The sequence below is a fragment of the Piliocolobus tephrosceles genome, chromosome 13 (assembly GCF_002776525.5).
Source record: "Piliocolobus tephrosceles isolate RC106 chromosome 13, ASM277652v3, whole genome shotgun sequence".
Lineage (NCBI taxonomy): Eukaryota > Metazoa > Chordata > Mammalia > Primates > Cercopithecidae > Piliocolobus > Piliocolobus tephrosceles.
This window is the reverse complement of record NC_045446.1, coordinates 12,907,777-12,924,035: the sequence shown is the minus strand read 5'-3', so window position 1 is coordinate 12,924,035 and position 16,259 is coordinate 12,907,777. Positions and strand designations below refer to the sequence as shown.

Sequence of the window (16,259 nt, the reverse complement as noted above, 5' to 3'; positions counted from 1 at the left end):
CTAAGGAGATTACAACTACCTTCACTCCATCAGTCCTGCTCTGAAAACAGATTAAATTATCAACATTTCCCTTGCCAAAGGATATTTGCAACTGTCGAGGTGAGACATAAAGAACGGCACTAAGATTTTCACCTGCGGGGCTTGGGGGAGGAGGAAAAACTTTGACAGCTTCTATGCAACCGGGACATGAAGCAGGGGGTGGGTCCAGGATGGAGAAGATCCAAAGTCTAACGTTGTAAAGATGTGCTGATTTCCCAGCGCTGTCTCTGGCCAGCTCCGGCAGCACCAGAGGGCAAAGCACAGCTGAAGGCTCAGAGCTGCGGTCCCAGGCCCTGGGGTGAGTGGTCCCCCCGTGGCAGGAACAGAGGGGAGTGATTTTGTGTCTCCATGTGGAGTTGGGGGGTTGCTCAGGTGTACGGACCTGGTCCCACCTTGAAGCCAGGGGACCGGCCTCTTATACCCTTAGCCAGTCAGTTGTTGGTTGTAAGGTTGGGGCGGTGTAATTTAAACTCCCAGAAGACAGCGGATGTGAGCCTTTAGCAACAAACAATTATACCAGCTGGAGAATGGGTGGCCCTCCCAGCAGAGTGGATCTGGGAAGTAGCGGACACCGTCGGCCTCTCCCCCAGGGAACCCCATCCTGCTGCCAGTCACTGACCCTTAGAGCTGGAGGAGCCCCAGACACTTCTCTTGCAGTCTAGAAATACATACACACAGAGAGACTAGTTCAAGAAAACAGAGGCCCAGAGAGGAGAAGGGACTTATCGAGGGCCACAAGGGGCCAGGACTAGAATCCAGATTCTTGACGCCCTCCTTGAACGGAGGCCTCTGTTTCCTGCAGGTCTTCCAGCTGCTTGTGGGTGAACTCTGTTTACACCAGGCACACTGTCTCGAAGCACCAGGACGAGGCTGGTTCAGTACAGTCATAGGAGGTTTTCTAACTGGCATTCACTGAAACACTGATCCTCGAAGGGACCCCACTCCCCAACACCAGCCTGCCTGTCACTCAGCACCTCTCAGTTCCTGCCTTTCTGTCCTTGACATGCATGGACACACATGCACACACATGCACGCACACACACGCACACACGCACACACGCACACACACGCACACACGCACACACGCACACCCCCCCGAGAAGCTCTCTGTCCTCTAGGGCTCCACTGCACAGTCTGATGAGGGTCACATTATTCGTGCCACGTTTCCTCTGCCTGCTCACCTCCCGTGGACACATCTTACTCACTCCTGCCTCGGTCCCTGCAGCGTCTGGTGTAGAAACTCCATGAACAAATCCATGAATGACAGAGCTGGATCTCGGATCACTAGCTCAACACACTCAGCGCCTTTCTTCCCTCATGACCCCCTGGCCCACCCCAGGGCCCCAGAGCTCTCACGGCTCTCTCCCTCTGTAAGCAGGATGGGGATGGAGGCAATAAACTCACCACCCCAGATGACAGGGACGGGGTGTATCATGTCTTAACCGAGAACCAGGCGAGGACAAGGTGGAGGCTCGCTGGTGGGATTCTAGACACACAACAGGCCAGTGGCAACTGTGGCTGACATTTACTGCTATATGCCAGGCCCTGTCCGTTGCAAGCATTGTTTCAGCTACTCCCTACCACCTACCCCCCAGGGACAGGCAGTGGCACTCCCCATGAGAAGGTGAGGGAAGACTCAGATGCTGAGATGTAAACAACCTGCCCATGGTCAAAGCTCCGGGGAGCAGAGCCAGGACTTTGCAGGGGGCACCCGTTCTGGCTGACAACATCCAGGGCTCGTGGCCGGACCCACTCTGCTGCTCTGCTGGGGGCTTCTGGAGGGTCCTACCCAGCTCTGTCCCTGTCCTACCTCCCCTCCCAGAACTGAAGGAACAACGAGAATATATACAGGACCAAGGCATCGCGTGGCCCTGTGCAGAGCATGGTCCTGAGCTGGCTGAGGGCGCTGGGCGGGCAGGGCAAGGCTAAAAATGTTCCTCCATGCCCCCAAGCAGCCTGCTGCCTGCCCCCCTCTGTCAGCACACTGTCACCTCCTAGCAGCCCTGCACAGGTCCTGGAGGTGGCCCAGGACAGCACGGAGTAAGTGTTCTAAGGAATCAGAGTTCATGCTTTGTCTTGAAAAAGCAGACAAGAGAGTCAGAACAAACTTTTCCCCATGATGACTAAGGTCTGCCCTCTGCAACTCCTTCCTCTCCTGGTTGTATAAAATTCCTTGTAGCAGCTCCCTATTCCGTGAGACAAGTATTACATTAAAGTCGGAAGGGACCCTAGAGACCATCACTCAATTTCCATTCCCACTGTGATATGCACGTGAGCAAATCAGAAGCAGAGATAAGGCCAAAAACCAGAGCCCAGGACCAGAAATTCAAACCTTCAAGTCCACTTTGCCCAAAAGCAGACCCCATAGAATACCAATTGCATAGAACCACCAGACTATGAGAAAAAAGATTCTATGGCCAGCCAAGCGCAGTGGCTCACGCCTGTAATCCCAGCACTTTGGGAGGCCAAGACAGGCAGATCACCTGAAGTCAGGAGTTTGAGACCAGCCTGACCAACATGGAGAAACCCTGTCTCTATTAAAAATACAAAATTAGCTGGATGTGGTGGCACACGCCTGTAATCCCAGTTACTCGGGAGGCTGAGGCAAGAGAATCACTTGAACCCAGGAGGTGGGGATTGAGGTGAGCCAAGATTACACCACTGCCCTCCGGCCTGGGTGAAACTCCATCTCAAAAATAAAAATAACAAATAACAAATAAATAAATAAATAAATAAATAAATAATAAAGATTCTATGGCCAATTAAGTTTGGGAAATGCCCTTAATACTAAGACAGGGTGTGCCACTTGTAGAAAATCTCAGCGCCTTTAATATGAGAAAAAGGGAGAAGAGGATATCATGGTTTCCCAAACTTACTTGACCGTGGAACCCTTGTACTGCAGATTCATCAGGACCAATGTTCCATAGAATATACTTTGAAAAAGGTTATTCTGGATTCTTGAATCCAACACCCTAGTGGATATTTGAACCTTTCCTGCTGCCACAGCTCTCACAAGTGAATGTCTAGGTGGAGGTGCAGCCCCAGGGCCCAGGCACTCACTCTCCCCGTGGACAACCAGTTCCATCTGAGGCAGCCCTGCTAAGAAGCCTCTCTTCTTCTGTTCTTTGCAGTGGAGTCCCGGCCTGGGTCCAGGGATTGTCCTCCCAGGTGTGCAGAGTCTAGGTGAAGCCGGTGGCTAATCTGGTTCAGGCCTCTGCCACCAGATACATCCCTTAGTCCAGCTAGCTGTGTCGGAAGGACTCCTGAAGGCTTGGGAGCTGAGAGAGGGACAGTTCCCAAGCATAGCTGGGCAGAGTCACAAAGAGACAGCACTGTGTCTATGAGCTCAGCTTCTGAAGCCCGGGAAAGAGGGAGACCCTCTGCCCACTCGCCCCACTAAATTAGGGGTCATCACTGCAGGCCCATGGAGATACCGATCAGGGGGTCCCACCCAGCAGCCCAGGCCCACAGCACTGGTGATGGAGTAAGACCACGCGTGGTTCCAATTCCAGGCACTTCCTCACTGTGTGACCATGGCCAAGGCAGGCAACCTCTCTGAACCTTGGTTTCCTCTTCTATGCAGTGGTGCTGACTTCCTGAGTATTAAGGGAGGTTGCCCGGCAAAACTGCCGCCTGGCACAGCGCCCGGCATATAGTGCTCACCCAACTGTGAGGCCCCATCTGGCTCTTTGGCTCTTGGTAACGTCCCTTCCTTTCCCCTCTACCCAATCCAGGATATAGTCACCTGGGCTATTTGTCCCTCCAGACTTCCCGAGGTTCTTTCCCTGCGCCCCTGTGGAAAATGTGGATACTCAACGGAACTTCCTGGATCCACAAGTCAGACTTAAAAGTGAGAGGAATGCCCCTCCCTTTTCATTCATCCAGGAGAGAGTCTGAGACCAGCCCACTCTCTCTCAAGGATTTGTTCATTAGCCCCATCCCCACGGAGAAACCATCTCTGACCTCAGTCCCCACAAGCCAGCTCCCTTTCTTCCCTGCCCAGCTCTCCACTTTCTGGGACAGAAAGGCTCCACTGGATTTTCTCACTAAGTCCCCAGGCAGCCCCCAAGCCCTAGTGCATCCCGCGGCGTCAGTATACACAATACCAGGCTCTGGCTGCAGGTCGTGTGTCCAGCCCCCTTCTACGTATTTTCCCAACTCCTTTCATGCCCATGAGAACATCCAGAACCTTCCTTTTCAATTGTTGAGCCAACAATGCATGAAGGACTTAAGCCCCATGCTCTGAAGCCAGCCTGTCTTTCTTCAAGTCCAAGTCACTTATTGGCTGTGTGACCATGGGCAAGTGGCTTAACCTTTTTGAGCCTCATCTACAAAATAAGAGTGAGGACAGTATTTACCTCATAGGGTTGGAATGAGGACAAAATCAGGTAATGCGTGTAGAAGGTTTTTCTCAGTGCCTGGAGCAGGGAAAGTATTGGTAAATGCTAGCATCGCTAAATATGGACTTCCTGACTCAGTGTTGGCTCATAAAAAGTCCTCGGTGGAAGACATTTTCTTCCCTTCTCTCCAGGAGGCATGGGTACTACCACAGGAGGTAGGACAATTATTTCCCACCTGCCTTCAGTCACTCATCTTGGACCAGCGGATGGAGACTGTTTACAAAGCCTCTCCATCGACCCGCACCTCCCACACCTCCCAACTCTTCCAAACTGCAGTCTGGCCACTTTTGGGTGAGCTGTGTCTTCCACTGGTTGTGAAGTTTGCCTGGTCCTTGTTTTTCTGCCCCAAAAGTAACTGTGTCTCTGCAACCCCAGAAAGGCTGTAAGCAGCAATTACTCCCATCCTCAGGGGCCAGATTATTCCAGGTCAAATCCAGACCAGGGATTGCTGGACAGGGCAACCACGGTTCTGGAAAGATCCAATCCTGTAAACAGAGGTGATTGGCAGAGGCTCACCCAGCCACAAGCCTCAGAAATGAGACGGGTTCTGATGGCCTTTCTCCCTGTCCTGCAGCCAGGACCCCCAGTCAGCGTCAATGAAAGCAGAAGCCACAGTTATTCCCAGCCGTTGTGCTAGGGGGCTTCCGTCATGGCAAGTCCTCAGCCCAGTCCAGACCTGGCAGACAAGTCTACCCGAGAACACGACCCAGCCCAAGCTCCCGGCTCCACGCGGGCACAAGAAGTCCCAGAAGAGGAGCAGCCTTCTCAAGGAGCTGGGGGTGAGCATCCACTTCCCAGGGTCCCAGCAGTGGGAGGAAGAGGAGAGGGGGATAAGAGGAGGATGCTGGGGGACCCCAAGAGAAGAAATGGAAAAGAGAAAGGCTCCAGCTTTCCTGCTGAACATTCATCTGAGCTGGAAAAGGCCTTGAGGACTGGAGAGAATCTGCCCACACCTATATTGCCTTGTGAGGTTCGGACAGGGCCCCGTCCTGGGGAGAATGGCAGGAGAAGGCTGCCAGCTCCAGGATACACAGCTCTCACCCATGGGGCGCTTGGCAGCTTCAGCTCTTTCTGCAGGAAATCCTGGGGAGTGGTCCTTCTTAGAGAGCCTGGTCTCTGGGATCCCTAAGAGGATGGAAGGGACTCAGCACAGCCAGTAGGTCCAAGGCACCAGTGGCCTCAATTAGAGCCAGCCACCGATGCCCTCACCCCAGCCATTCTTTCTTCCCTACCCAGGCCTTCCACATCACCATTGCTCTGCTGCACCTGGTCTTTGGGGCCTACCTGGCCTCTACAGTCAAGAGCCTTCACCTGGTGGTGCTGAAGTCTTGGTATCCATTCTGGGGGGCTGCCTCTGTGAGTAGAAGGCAAAACACAGACCGGGTATGGGAGTCTGCAAGGCAGGCCTGCAGGAGGCCCTGGCATTGGGGACAGGATGCAAGATGGGACAGAGACAGCTAATAGGAGTGCGGCAGAAGCCAGGCCCTTTCTCCAGTGTTCCTATCTCTGCTTCTCTTATCTCAGTCACCATGGTAATAGCTCCTTCCAGGAAGCCCCCGTCAATTCTGAGTCCCAAGAGAGCCTTCAGAGGCTATCCACTCTCCCATCGTTGAATATGTGCATTTGGCAAAGAGGAGGGTGAGCAGGACCCAGGGACAGCGTCATTCTTCCCCGGCCTTCTGAGCAGCCAGGCTGCCTCTAGGATCCAGCGACAGGTGCCCTGTTGGGGTTGGGCTACAAAAACACACAGGGTGTAAGGTGTGGCTCCCGTCCTCCCAAGGCCATCAGCCAGAATGGGAGATGACACTGGACCAGTGCATGTACCATTTCCCGGAAGCTCTACATTCCTTCAGGTCTCCAGAGAGCCCACCCCATTCCTGACTCCCAGGTGGAGTCCTGCCTATGCACTAAGTCCAAGCTCCATGGCACTGTCTTGGGCAAGTATCCCAATCCACCTTTCACATCAGTCCTCTGTGCCCACTGCCCCCAGGATGGGGCTTTCACTGCACAGTGATAGAACTTGCTACACATGCAGTGTTTATCCACCCTGTGCTCCCAGGGACTAGCCCATAGTAGGTGCTCAGTGAACATGGGAAAGAAAGATTGCAGAGGTGCTCCCAGAGACCTTGGAAGCAAGAACTCATATCCTCCAAACTGCAAGATTTAGGAAAAGAGAAAGGGTCGGGGTAGAGGGGTAGTGCCACTGATCCCAGAGGGAAGGTTTGGGTTTGTAAAATGAGGGAAGCAGGAGGGGCTAAGAGGGAGTTCTAGGTGCAGGGCACAGCTTGGTCCAAGGTGTAGAGACAGGAGCAGGTATGGAGGTTTGTGCACACGGGAAGACGTGAGGTGGGGCAGCGCCTGGGATGGGCCACATGGCAGGCAAGAGGAGCTCACTCTGCGGGAGGAATAGTATTCTCCACCCCACTGGCTGCCAAGGGTTGATTTTCTTGGAGAATAGGGGTAGGGTGGGAATTTGTGGGTTTTGAGGAACCCTGGCTTCTCTCCTTTGACTTTCAAATCTGTCCTGCAGTTTCTCATTTCAGGGATCTTGGCGATAACAATGAAGAACTTTTCTAAAACTTACCTGGTGAGTGGGTGCACTGAAATCATTCTCTTCCATCCAAGCATGGGGGAACTTTGTTAAGGGCATCTGTGTGTAGGGGTGATTGTGAGGGTACTTCTCCAGGACTTGCTAAGAGCGGGCTCTTGCCTTCAGGACAACAGAGGATGTCCAAGCAGAAGGGTCCAGTGCAGACAGGCTGACAGATTTGACTGTGGGAGGAAAGGAGGCACAATCTGAAGCTTCTCTCTTTCCAGTGCAATGAGGCAGAGAAGGAAATGGCTCCCAGGCACCCTGACCCATCCGTCTAGGACATAACTTTGCTTCCTCTCAAATCTCCTGAGTTTTAACATTAATCACCACATAGCCTGCAAGCCCTAGCCTCCAGCTGGATTTGCATCTACTTCTCCTCTCTAAGAAGCAGGCAGATGGAACTGTGGTCCTTCCTGTTCTGCCTGTGCTGGCCACTGCCCTAACACCTTGAACCTCTCCCCTGCACACGTGGCTCCCATGTTTGACTTACTCCGGACCACTCAAGACAACCTGTATGTCTTGTCCTGCCGGAGGTCTTCTCTGACCTCCATGGCTGCCTTCCATGCTCCCACACTCTGTGGACTTACCTGTCTCTGCCATACGCTAAGTTCTGTGTGGGCAGAATGTGTCTGAGCATCTTGGTAGCCCAAGGTAGCCCAAGTAGGCACAGAGTAGACACCTAGCACAAGACTGGATGGGTGGAGGTGGATGGATGATGGAAGGAACATCCCTGCAAATCACAGCCCACACCCAGGTCTTCCCACCGCCCCTCCTTCTGCCCCCGAAGCCCAAACCAGGTCCTTCCCTATTTGTGTCCCTCAGCCTGGCTAGGCTGTAGTTGCTCCCGGCTTTCTCAGAGGGCACAGAGAATAGAATGATGGTTGTTCGGTTTACCCAGCAGAGGCAGGAGACGCTTGACAAAGACATGCCCATTCCCCAGACCTCACCCTCCTGGGCTGAGCCCCTTTTAGAACCACAGGCCTCCTGCTTTGTATACCTGAGCATAAGGACACTCTTACTGTAAAGAAACCCATTCCAGTATAAAAGGCTACAGATTCCACATGTGCATAGTCTTTCCTCACTATGAAGGTTTGCACTTGGCAAGAGGCTCTTGGAATGATGCTTAACTGGAGAGGACGATGAATACGGGCATTTCAGGGACCATGGTGGGTGGGCAGAGCAAAGGGGCTGGCACTGGGATATGTGAGGATAGGGCACTTTCAGAGCTCCTCCTGCCCTTTCTGGTGGGGAAGGGGCTGGATGAGGGGTCACTTATTTGTCGAATCCCTGACACTTGGCATAGCTGATGTAGGATGGTCAGGGCTGGCTTTGAGCAGGAGACGGCAATGGGGCATCCTTTATTGCAAAGCTCTTGGAGCTGAAGGCAGCTCTCAGGTTCTCCCAATTTGTGCCACAGAAGGCGAGGGCCAGCTGGGCCCTCCTCAGTGGTCAGTGGCTCAGCTCCTGTGTGAGGGGCTGAGTGGCCAGTGACAGGCAGAGTCTCTCCTGAGGCTACAGAGGAAGCTACTGGCAAGCATCAGGGGAGGACCTAGCCCCAGGTCTCCACCCTTTGAACAGCTGTTACCTTTATTTTTCACCTATAGAAGATGTTGTGCCTGATGGCAAACCTCGTCAGCCTCTTTTGTGTGCTGTCTGGCCTCTTTGTCATCACCAAGGATCTCTTTCTGGAGAGCCCGTTTCAGTCCCCGATCTGGAGAATGTACCCCAACTCCACGGTGAGGCCCCAGGCCTAGAGCGTCCTCTGACTTCAGTGAAGGTGCTGCCTTGGGTTTGGCCCACAGGAGGTTTCTAGCTCACAGAAAGCCTCTCCTGGAGCCCAGGTGTGGGCCGTGGAGCCCTTGGCCAATCTATTTCTGTCCCTCCCAAGGTGTGGTGGAAAGGGGGGTGCTGGGCTGCCCACTGATCAGCATCACTGAATCCAAGTCCACTTTTATAGATGGGGAAATGGGGCCAGAGACGGGGAGGAGCCTGCCTGAGGTCAAGCAGCAACTTGGCCACAAATCCAGGACCACAGCCTAAAACTGCTGATTTCCCAGCCAGGGCTCTAAGCATGGTGTCCCTGGTGGCCCATGTGATCCGGGAGCCTCCCAGCAACCTTGCAAAGCTGGCCAAGTCCGCTTTGTTGCCCTCAACTTCTGGGAGTGAACACTGAGGTCCAGAGAGGCTAGATTAGTGGGTCTTAGACTCCAAGCCTGGTGCTCTTTTCGCCACGCCACTGCTGCCTCTGAAGCAGAAGGCAGACCGCTGGGTGCCTCTGGGTCAGGCTCCAAGAACTCTTTAATTATTTATTTTTTTATTTATTTAGAGACAGAGTCTCACTCTTATCATACAGGCTGGAGAGCAGTGGTGTGATCTCGGCTCACTATAACGTCCACCTCCCAGATTCAAGCGACTCTTCTGCCTTAGCCTCCCGAGTAGCTGGGATTACAGGCGTCCACCACCACACCCAGCTAATTTTTGTATTTTTAGTAGAGACAGCGTTTCACTATGTTGGCCAGGCTGGTCTCGAACTCCTGACCTCAAGTGATCCTCCCGCCTTAGCTTCCCAAAGTGCTGGGATTATAGGCGTGAGCTACCACACCCACAAGTGTTCTGACCATAGTAGTTTGCTATTCCTTATCTCCTCCCAGCACATACACACATGTGCATACACATGCACATCACATGCAAGTGTGAGCATGCATGGACACACATGTGTGTGCACACACATATATACACATATGCTTCCCTGTCAAATGCATGTGATACTAGGAGATGCCTCTCAGCTGCACAGCTCTTCCCCTCCCCTGCTGTAAAATATGCTCCCACACTCTGGGACTAGGCATCCCCATCTGTCAAGTAGGCTTGGATCAGACGACCCTAAGGCTACCTTCAGTCTTACCAGGGACCCATGAGATTCTCTAGCCCTCAAACATTAGGCCAATGCTCACCAAAGACCTATAAGTGCCAGGCATTGAGTGTAGGGCAGTGACCAAGATAGACCCACTCCCCATCCCACAGAGACCCACCCTGCCCTCCCCACGCACACCTGGGAGCTGAAGCCCCAACTGCCCTCTGCTGTGGATCTGACCCCTGCCTGGCTAAGCCCACGTAATCGGTGCAGACACCCAGAAAGGTCTCGCCCTGCCTTCCATCCCTCTCCCCTCTCAGGTCCACATCCAGAGGCTGGAGCTGGCCTTGCTCTGCTTCACGGTCCTGGAGCTCTTCCTGCCAGTGCCCACAGCTGTCACAGCCTGGAGAGGGGACCATCCATCTGCAAAGGTAAGACAAGGGTTTGTCTTCCCAGGAAGACAAAAAAAACATGGGGGCATGAGGCAGCAGAGGGCTCAGAAAGGAAAGAAATGTGGAGGTTACAAGAGGAACATGTTTCATTCATTCCTCACTTTGCTGAGCATTCATTAAGTGACCACAGTCCGGTAGGGGAGCCAAGGCATGGGGGCGAGAGAAGAGGCCAATCCAAGGAGAAGAAGGTGAGGCTGCCTGAGAGGAAACTCCATGGGTGCCCAGAACAACAGGCTACTGTGCTACCAGCTCTGAAGGCCCTGGGGAAATTGCATCACAGAGGCCCGTGGTGACTGGGCAGGGTTCGGACCCACAGGCATAAATGGAAAAGGGACTTTCAGCAGAGCAACGACAGCACGAGCACTGGCTTGAAGACAGGACAGAGAAGGCCTGGGGAAGCTACAGTGTGTGTGGAGTTTGGCTGTGGTGGAAACAAGTGAGAGACAGAGTCATCAAAGATTGGGGATTTGAGGAATTCCAGGGACTCTGTTAAGCACTGTATTGATAGATCAATCAATGCATCCACTGATGGATGGATGGATGGATGGATGGATGGATGGATGGATGGATGGGTGGATGGATGGATGGGTGGATGGATGGGTGGGTGGATGGATGGATGGATGGGTGGATGGATGATGTATGGATGGATATAGACGTGCAGATATACAGATAAATATAGCTGTATTTAACTTTATCTTCTCAACAACCCTTTTTCTTTTGAGACTGAGTCTCACTCTGTCGCCCAGGCTGGAGTACAGTGGCACGATCTCAGTCCACTGCAACCTCCGCCTCCCAGGTTCAAGCAATTCTCCCACCGCAGCCTCCCGAGTAGCTGGGACTACAGGCACATGCCACCCCATCTGGCTAATTTTTGTATTTTTTTTAAGTATAGATGAGGTTTTGCCATGTTGACCAGGCTGGTCTCAAACTCCTGACCTCAAGTGATCCGCCAGCCTTGGCCTCCCAAAGTTCTGGGATTATGGGCATGAGCCATTGTGCCCAGCCCTCAACAACCCTTTGAGGTACTTAAATTCCCACATTACAGACTAGCAAGCTGAGGTTCAGAGAGGTCACATCACTTCCCAAGGCGAAGCAGCCATTCAGGAAATCCAGGACTCAGCCTGAGCCATGTCTAACCCACAGTCTCGCCCTTGTCTACCTATGGGGAAGGCAGAACGGCCGACTGGGGTTAGATATATTTTCAAATAGAAGGCAAGTCTCTCCTCACCCCAAAGATCCTCAACAGTTCAGGATAAGGATATTTTATAAAAGAAATAAATACATAAAAAATAAAGACCCTGACCAGAAGTGATCTCCAAGGCTCATTTCTTTAAAGAAAAAAAAAATCATATTACAATCTCAACTTTAGAACACTATTTGTAAAAGTGCCAAATCCCCCATAATTCTGCAAGTTTGACGCTGATTTTTGTGTTAGTGACCTCATCACACACCGAGTGTTCACGTAACGCATATATAAGTTGATGGCCTCTGAGTTTCATTTAACATCAAGCAGAGAAGTTGTCTTTGTGAATTCCTGGCTGCCTGACAGGAAGTCTTCTCATTAAGACATCAGAAAGCCAGATGGTGGCCTTGAGTCACTGAGGCCAACCCTACTTTTAAGGATAGGGAAAACTGAGGCCCCACACCTAGCTGTAGCTATGAGCCATATTTGTTCCTATTTATTGACCTTTGCTGTGTTCCAGGCACCATACTAGTGCTGCAGGTGGCTGTATTCATTTTCTATTGATGTTGTAGTAAATTGTCACAAATTTGGTGGCTTAAAATGGCACCTATATTATCCTACAGTTCTGGAGGTCAGCAGTTTGAAATGAGTCTCAAGGGCTCAAATCAAGGTGTGTTGCCAGGACTGCATCCCTTCCGGGGGCATCGAAAAGAATCTCTTTCCTTGTCTTTTCCAGCTTCTAGAGGCTGCCTGCATTCCTTGGCTTGGGCCCCTTCTTCCACCTTCAAAGCCAGCATCACAACATCCTCCAATAACCCTGTCTCCCTCTTCTACTTTTAAAGACCCTTGTCATCATACTGGGCCCAGACAGATAATTCAGGAGAATCTCCCCATCTCAAGGCGGATTGGAAACCTTAATTCCATCTGCAACCTTAATTCCTCTCTGCCATGTGACCACAGGTTAAACCGTGGACGTCTTTTGCGGGCTGTGCTTCTGGCTGAGATCTCCTTGACTCTCACAGCCATTCTGGGAGGCAGGTTCTGCTTTTCCATTTTAAAGAGGGAAAAATGAAGCTTAGAAGAGTTAAGGGACTTCCCATGGTCTCAAGCCAGCAAGCAGCCATGCTAGTCTCCCAGTGGTCCCTGTGCCCTCCCCATCAGTAAGGACGGTGCCAGGGACAGGCTCTCCAATACTGAATTGGTGCCACCCTCATCACGAATCGGGCGTGGAGGCGTGGCAGCAATCACTGGCGGACACTGTTGGCATTAGACCTGCCCCTAGAGTGTATCCTGGCTAGAAGGGACTTGGGTCATTACCTGGCCCAGCCCCCTCAGGAAACCCAACAGGGTGAGTGACCTGCCCCTGGTCACCAGGACACTGGTAGCGGGACAGGAACCAGGGCCCCATCCACTGACTCCCATGTGGGCCTCCCCTTCTCCCTTTTCAAAAACAAGGAGGGTGGAGGGAGTCACACGCTGGTCTATGGAAGTCGCTTCATCTCTCAAGCCTCAGTTTCCCCAGGTTCATGGAGAACTTGAGTCTTCAGAAGTGAACTAGCAGAGAAGTGTTTCGGAAGCAATCAGTCGCTCCACAGCTGTGAGCAGGTGACTTTTCTTTTGCAGAATGACGACGCATGCCTTGTTCCGAACCCATCATTGCATCTCACAGGCCTGCCGGTGGAGTCCCCGCCATCCTATCAGAGTGTGATGCAAGGGGACACACAACACCAGCAACGTTAGAGGTGAAGAGGTTTGAGCCTGGCTCCCCAGACCATCAGAACCCACGCGTGGCCCCTTCTCCCTGGCATGGAGAGAAACCAGTTCCCAAGGGAGCTGTGACGGGCAAGGGGCTAACAGTGCTGCAGCTAGAACTGCCTGGCCTGGGAGTGGTAGCCGAGGCAGCAATGGTCCTATATACTCAGGCACTAGAGGAACTCCCAGGGGCCCCAGGAACATCTCAGCACCTGACTTGGTTGGCCAGAGCTACCTCAGCTGAACCTGGGCACAACCAGGACCCATCACCCTCCCTGCCAGCCTCCAGAGCAAACTCCTGGGCCTGCAGCCCCGAGGTGCCCCCCATGCCCTCTGACCTCCCTTGTCTGCCTTCTCTGATCAATGGCGGATGCACAGGAGGATACAAGGGGAGCCAGGAAGGACGGTATCCAGAGCGGCACAGGCAGGGGCTTCCCTTGCCTCAACCTACTAAGAGGCCTCTTGGGGAGCCTGTGTATCTGAATCCCTGGATTTAGGATAAAGGCAGCTGGGGAGTTGAGTCCCATAGAAACTGTATACAGTTCTTCCCTCTGAACAAGACCCTCTGCACAGATCTTTTTGCCTCCCTGGGCCTCAGTGTCTCCATCTGTAAAGTGGGAGTGGGAGGATGACATGATCCAGGAGTCTCCCAGCTTGAAAGCTCTGAGGTCAGGAGAATTCAAGATCCCAGTTGTGACATCGAGTTTGCCAGTAAAACTTCAGCCTTGGGATTCCAAACCTACTTGTGCTAAGTAAATAATGTGAGGGAGAGGGACCTGCCTTCCTCATTTTCCAAATTTCGGTCATCTGAGGATAGTCTTCAGGATTTTTGCTTATTTGTGAGCTGCAATGTATTCTGGGTTTTTTCCACACTGGTTCTTTTTTCTATATTATTTTAAAGGGGCACTTTGTAGCAGCAAGATACGGGAAATCAGTATCTTTCCATAAATAGAAGCGAACCCCAGAAATAACAAACACGTGAAATAAAACACAATTTTCCCCTCCAACCCCAAGGTCTCACCCACTGCTTCCCTTCCTCTTGCTAGCTCTGCCCCAGCCACCATGGCTTCCTTGAGGTTCCACAGGCACCCCAGGGAAACCCCTGCCTCTGAGCCATCACCCTTGCCCTTCCTCCACCCGGACTCTCTTCCCCCAGGTATTTGCAGAGCTCACTTTTTGAATCTTTACTGGGCCACCGACTCTGAGCCAAGTGAATGTTATTTAATCTCAATGTCATTTAATCCTCCCATCAATCTGTGACCTAGCTGCTGTTACTATTAACATCTCCATTTCACGCAGGATCAGAGAAGTTAAGCAAGATTCCCCGGACACATGGGTAGTCACCGACGGAGCTGGGATATGGACCCAGACTACAAACTGAAGACCACTGCCTGACAATGCCCCAACTTGGTTGGAGCATAACCTCTGCTCTCCTGAAGTTGCACTTTCACTGGGAAGATGAGATTTGTACATACAAAAGACTAGTGCAATGGTCTGTACAGCAAAGTCAGCCCTCATAGCTCCTGGGAACCCTGTCCTCTCAGAGAAGCCATTTCTTACCCAGTTGATGGCTCGATGCATGTGGTAGCCCAGATTTTTGTTTTGTTTTGTTGAGATGGAGTCTTGCTCTGTTGTCCGGGATGGAGTGCAGTGGCACGATCTCAGCTCACTGTACCCTCCGCCTCCCTGGTTCAAGTGATTCTCCTGTCTCAGCCTCCCAAGTAGCTGGGACTACAGACACACCCCACCACGCCCAGCTAATTTTTATATTTTTAGTAGAGACAGGGTTGCACCATATTGGTCAGGCTGGTCCCAAACTCCTGACCTCAGGTGATCCACCTGCCTCGGCTTCCCAAAGTGCTGGGATTACAGGCATGAGCCACTGTGCCCGACCCAGGTTTTCAAGTTGTCTGAGATAGCAGTCTGCTCTCCACTGTCTTATAAAATCCCTGTGTAAACGGATGCTCTCAGTATCATTTGCCCTTGCACAGAATATCCCTGGAGTTTGAGGTTCTTTGAATTCTCCTTCTTTGTCATGTCCTTCGCTGCCACTTCGTGCTGTGGTCACTAGCTTGGCCATAGCACCTCTCTTCTCCACTTCTGATCTGCTGATCTAGCATTCTATAGATTGCAGCTGGCTTTAAAATAGATTGTAAAGTGTAAGGCATTAGGTTCTGAGAGAGTGGCAGGGAGAGCCACGCAAATGTTTAGAACAAACCCCATCTTTCTTTCTTTTGTTTTTTTTTTTTTTTTTTTGAGACAGTCTCGCTCTGTCGCCCAGGCTGGAGTGCAGTGGTGCGATCTCAGCTCCCTGCAACCTCCTCCTCCCGGGTTCAAGCAATTCTCCTGCCTCAGCCTCCCGAGTAGCTGGGATTACAGGTGACCGCCACCATGCCCGGCTAATTTTTTGTATTTTTAGTAGAGACGGGGTTTCACCATGTTAGCCAGGACGGCCTCAAACTTCTGACTTCATAATCCACCTTCTCCGCCTCCCAAAGTGCTAGGATTACAGGCATGAGCCGCCACTCCCAGCTGAAACCCAATCTTTCAAAAGATGAAAGGGTGTGATGGAGAAAACCTTAGCTTGGTTGTCTAAAGACCTGGGTGCAAACTCTAGCTCTGCCAGTCACTAACTGTGTGGGTTTGACTCAGTCCCTTCCCCTCACTAGGTCCCAGTTTCTCCATTTGTAAAACAGGCAATTGTGCTACAATGATGGTTTGCATCAATAAAGGTAGAAATGGCTTCTGGTTCGACTTCTATTTTCCAAAAATCAGTTGGTGGAAGACTTGTCAATGCTCTCTTTGAAAGGACACTGCCTCTGCAGGTGCATGGTGGAAGCCCGGGCAGGGTTAGCTGGTCTTGGGGAAGCATGGCCACAGCCCAGTCCCTGAGTGGCTCATCAGTACCGCGACCTGCTAGAATGGCTGGTGTCTTCTAAACAGTATGCAGAATTTCTAACACCAAGCTAGAAACAGAAAGCAATCTTTG

At 52.0% G+C, this 16,259-nt stretch overlaps 1 protein-coding gene across 1 annotated transcript; it reads left to right on the top strand.

Moving 5' to 3' along the window:
- The first annotated feature begins 269 nt into the window (after positions 1-269).
- Positions 270-13,258, top strand: MS4A10 (membrane spanning 4-domains A10). Its single transcript, XM_023215838.2, has 7 exons — positions 270-337; positions 5,014-5,218; positions 5,676-5,795; positions 6,970-7,026; positions 8,637-8,768; positions 10,204-10,314; positions 13,142-13,258. Exons 2-7 carry the CDS (start codon positions 5,036-5,038, stop codon positions 13,256-13,258), a joined length of 720 nt encoding a protein of 239 aa, XP_023071606.2. The 5' UTR covers positions 270-337; positions 5,014-5,035.
- Positions 13,259-16,259: the final 3,001 nt, after the last annotated feature.

What these genes read in the sequence shown, in the direction of transcription:
- MS4A10 (XM_023215838.2), top strand. Translation starts at nt 5,036, where the DNA reads ATGAAAGCAGAAGCCACAGTTATTCCCAGCCGTTGTGCTAGGGGGCTT. An exon ending in GCCTTCTCAAGGAGCTGGGG is followed by an intron (nt 5,219 to 5,675) that starts GTGAGCATCCAC and finishes TTCCCTACCCAG; the next exon opens with GCCTTCCACATCACCATTGC. An exon ending in GGGACCATCCATCTGCAAAG is followed by an intron (nt 10,315 to 13,141) that starts GTAAGACAAGGG and finishes TTTCTTTTGCAG; the next exon opens with AATGACGACGCATGCCTTGT.